Here is a 3,671-nt window from a genome sequence, read left to right as displayed (position 1 = left end):
GCCAGTCCCCCAGCCTCATCCCCGCCGGAATTGCGTGGTGGGGCTATGGCTGCTTCTCCCGCGCCTGCGGCCGCAGTGCAGGATTAAAGTGATCCCCCCTGCCCCGTGTCCTGGGCCTGACTGGCCTGGGAGGCTCGGGCCACCCTGATGTGTGCCCGCTGTCTTGCAGAGCCCGCGCATGGGCACCTTCATCGGCGTCTACCTGCCCTGCCTGCAGAACATCCTGGGCGTCATCCTCTTCCTGCGCCTGACCTGGATCGTGGGGGCAGCCGGCGTGCTGCAGTCCCTCCTCATCGTGTCCCTGTGCTGTACCTGTGTGAGTCACACGGGCCTGGGGCTGTCCCTGGGGCCCTGTGAGCTTAGAAACTATGCTGTCCAGGCTGCTGCTCGGAGGCCCTGGGGCGCCCACAGCGATGCCCGAGTGGCTGCTGGGGATGTGGCTTGCGGCGGCTGAGGGGGTCAGACCGGCTCACCGGGTGGTCTGACAGCTCATGTGGGCACGAGTGCCCTTGGTGGTTGGGGGGCAGACGCCGTGTGTGCCCGTGGCCAGGCCTTCATGGAGACTGTCCCCACTTAGGAGAGGCCAGTGTCTGAACAAGGTCACCTACGATTTGGAAGGGCAGGTATCTGTGGAGTCCCCATCGCAGGGAGGAGTGCAGGTCTGATACTCATCCCCAGCCCCCGACTCAGAATCCCCAGTCCCCAGGACTCACTTCACTGGAGAGCAGGGGCACTTCTCTTCGCTGCTGCTTTGGTGGAGCCTGGTTCCGTCTTAAGTGGTCACGGAGCTCACCCCCGTGGTAAACTCCATCCTCTCTTCACTGAGCGCGAGGGCCACAGTTCGAGCTGTACTAGTGCCCCGTGTGTCCCTGAAGGGCTCTGTCTGCGCCAGGAAGTGGATCTACACTGGCCTGTTCCCCGGGGGGTGGGAGTATAGGCCCCCACCCTGGGAGGTGGGAGTAGAGGGGTGTGTATCCTAGGAGACGGGGGTAGAGGCCCCCACCCTGGGAGACGGGTAGAGGGGCCTGCAGGCCCCTACCCTGGGAGGTGGGAGTAGAGGGGTGTGTACCCTAGGAGGCGGGGGTAGAGGGGCATGCAGGCCCCCACCCTGGGAGGCAGGTAGAGGGGTGTGTACCCTAGGAGACAGGTGGAGGGGCGTGCAGGCCCACACCCTGGGAGGCGGGGGTAGAGGGGCGTGTAGGCCCACACCCTGGGAGGCGGGCCTAGGCCAGGTTGGGTGGCAGGCCCTCGGGATGCTGAGGCTCTGGCTCCCACATGGCCCACAGCAGCACAGCTTCCTGGTGAGCAGATGGTGAGCCTGGAGGCTGCAGCCCGGCGTTCCTGGAGCCCTCAGCCCTGCCTGCTCCAGGAACGTGAGGGCTGGAGCAGGTGGCCGGGCACCCCCTGCTGCACCCTGGGCCTGAGCCGTCGCCATCCCCGCCGGGCCGGCGCAGGGAGTGCTGACCGCCCGCTCTCCCGCAGACGATGCTGACTGCCATCTCCATGAGTGCCATCGCCACCAACGGGGTGGTCCCAGGTGAGGCCCCTGCCCTCGTGCCGCACGCCTGGTGGCCAGGCCGCTCAGATGTGCGCCAGCTGCCACTTGAGGGTGGCGCTCTGGGGGTCGGGAGGCGGCCTGATCCATAGACCCCTGGTGGGTTGTCCCTACTCTCATACCGGTACCCCACGACTGGCTCGGGAGGCAGCATAGCCCGGCCATGAGCCCGGCCCCTCCCCACGGTGGCCCTGTCCTCGGAGCCCGATCTCTGTCTTGGTGTCCAGGGCCTCCCCGGCACCCTCAGGGCACCGTGCAGCCTGTCCAAAGCCCACCCAGGCTCGCGGCTTCTTGTCGGAGAGCACTGGGGTGGCAGCCTGGAAGGGGTCTGGTGCACACGCGTGCCCGGAGGCATATACCACGCCCTGTGAACACTTCCCTCGTTTCTGAGCGTCAGTTGCCTACAGACCACCTTCCTCCATGGAACTCAGTCATTGCTGAGGCTCATTGGGAGCATGCCAGAGTGCGGCCTCTGCCTCACGCCATCCACCCGAGTGCCTTGGGGAGGCCTCCAGGAGAGGCCAAGCAAGTGGAGGCCCCAGGACGTCCCTGGTGGGCCTCTGCTCTTGCCCTCAGCCGACCCCATGGTGTGTGTCCCCACTTTGCACGCAGGGACCGTGCGTTGTGGGGCAGCACCACGGTCAGGATGGGGGTGGAGGGACAAGCCCCGGGCATCTTCAGCTCTGCCCCTGGTACGCCCACTTCCAAGGACAGATGAGGAGATGCCCTGCCTGGCCGCTGATCGATGACAGGGACCTGGCGGGGCGGTGCCCACCTCTGATGGGCGTCAGGGACCTGGTGGGGCGGTGCCCGCCTCTGATTGGCGTCAGGGACCTGGCGGGGCGGTGCCCGCCTCTGATTGGCGTCAGGGACCTGGCGGAGCAGTGCTCGCCTCTGATGGGCATCAGGGACCTGGCAGAGCGGTGCTCACCTCTGATGGGCGTCAGGGACCTGCGGAGCAGTGCTGGCTGCTGCTGCTCTCGGTCCTGGGTGTGAGTAGGCCAGGTGTGACCTGCATCCAAGCCCTCAAGCCATCGTCCATCTGCCCAGGGACTTCTCAGCGTGTGCTTGGTGGAGAGAGGCAGAGAGGGGAAGTGAGGAATCACCCTCTGGGGAGATGGCCATGCCGCCCTCCCTCCTCCATTCTCCTCTTGGGATTCAGGGCATGTATGCGCTCACACCTGGTGTGATTTCATGCTTGGTCCTGGGATCAAACTGTGGTTGACAATGTGAGCGTCCAATGCCTTAACCAGTATGCCACCGGCAGTCCCCAGGTGCAGCCCTATTGCTAGGGGGCTCTCGGGCTTCCTGTTTTCCTGCCTGTGGCAGTTTTAGTCCCCATCCTTACTGGGCTGGAAACACGGAGCTGTGAGCGGCCTCCCTAACCCCGTCTGGCGCTCTGTCCTGCAGCCGGAGGTGCCTACTACCTGATCTCGCGCTCCTTGGGGCCCGAGTTCGGAGGGGCCGTGGGCCTGTGCTTCTACCTGGGCACAACGTTTGCGGGGGCGATGTACATCCTAGGGACCATCGAGATCTTCTTGGTGAGCATGGGTTCTCCTGGGACGCCGAGGGCCAGGTCCCCATCCCAACACTGGCTGTCTGGGCTCCGGGGGGCTGCGGGGCTTCGGCCGAGCCCCTGGCCCGCGGGCTGTTCTCAGCAGGACGCCCTCCCCGCTCGCAGGCACAAGCAGACTTCAGGCTGCAGGTCCGAGCCCAGCAGCCCACGGCCTCCACAGCCAGCCCAGGCTGGAGGCAGGGCTGGAGTGCACCCTGGAGCCCTGGTGGGACCTGGCCCGTGTGCCCCCTTGATCCGATTTATCTGCCCTTTCCCCGGCCACCCTGCCAGGCCTGGGCAGAGGAGTCTCCCCCAGAGCCTGGAACGGAGGATGTGCACAGGGTTTTGGCCTCTGGTCACGAGTGATCAGCCCCAGAACGTCCTGGGTCCTGGACACCTGCCCTTCCCTGCCGTTCGCAGCAAGGCCTTGGGCAGGAGCTCGGAGAAGGCACAGGCCCTGGAGTTTGAGCTGGGTGGGGTGCGGCCGTGGGGGAGCTTGCCTGTCCCGTCTGTGGCCGAGCCGTCACGCTCCAGCCGGCTGGGGCCGGGCATGTTCTTATC

At 66.1% G+C, this 3,671-nt stretch overlaps 1 protein-coding gene across 1 annotated transcript in view; it reads left to right on the top strand.

Moving 5' to 3' along the window:
- The window catches only part of SLC12A7 (solute carrier family 12 member 7), a 92,825-nt gene that overhangs the window by 57,610 nt on the left and 31,544 nt on the right, over positions 1-3,671 (top strand). The window contains exons 4-6 of the mRNA XM_027770298.1: positions 170-316; positions 1,483-1,537; positions 2,966-3,096. Of these exons, the coding sequence (XP_027626099.1) occupies positions 170-316; positions 1,483-1,537; positions 2,966-3,096 (333 nt within the window). The remainder of the gene's footprint in view (positions 1-169; positions 317-1,482; positions 1,538-2,965; positions 3,097-3,671) is intronic.

The sequence above is a fragment of the Tupaia chinensis genome, unplaced genomic scaffold (genome assembly GCF_000334495.1).
Source record: "Tupaia chinensis unplaced genomic scaffold, TupChi_1.0 Scaffold000020_1, whole genome shotgun sequence".
Taxonomy (NCBI): domain Eukaryota; kingdom Metazoa; phylum Chordata; class Mammalia; order Scandentia; family Tupaiidae; genus Tupaia; species Tupaia belangeri.
Note: the sequence above shows the minus strand (reverse complement) of the source record. Positions and strands in the feature narration are given on the sequence as shown.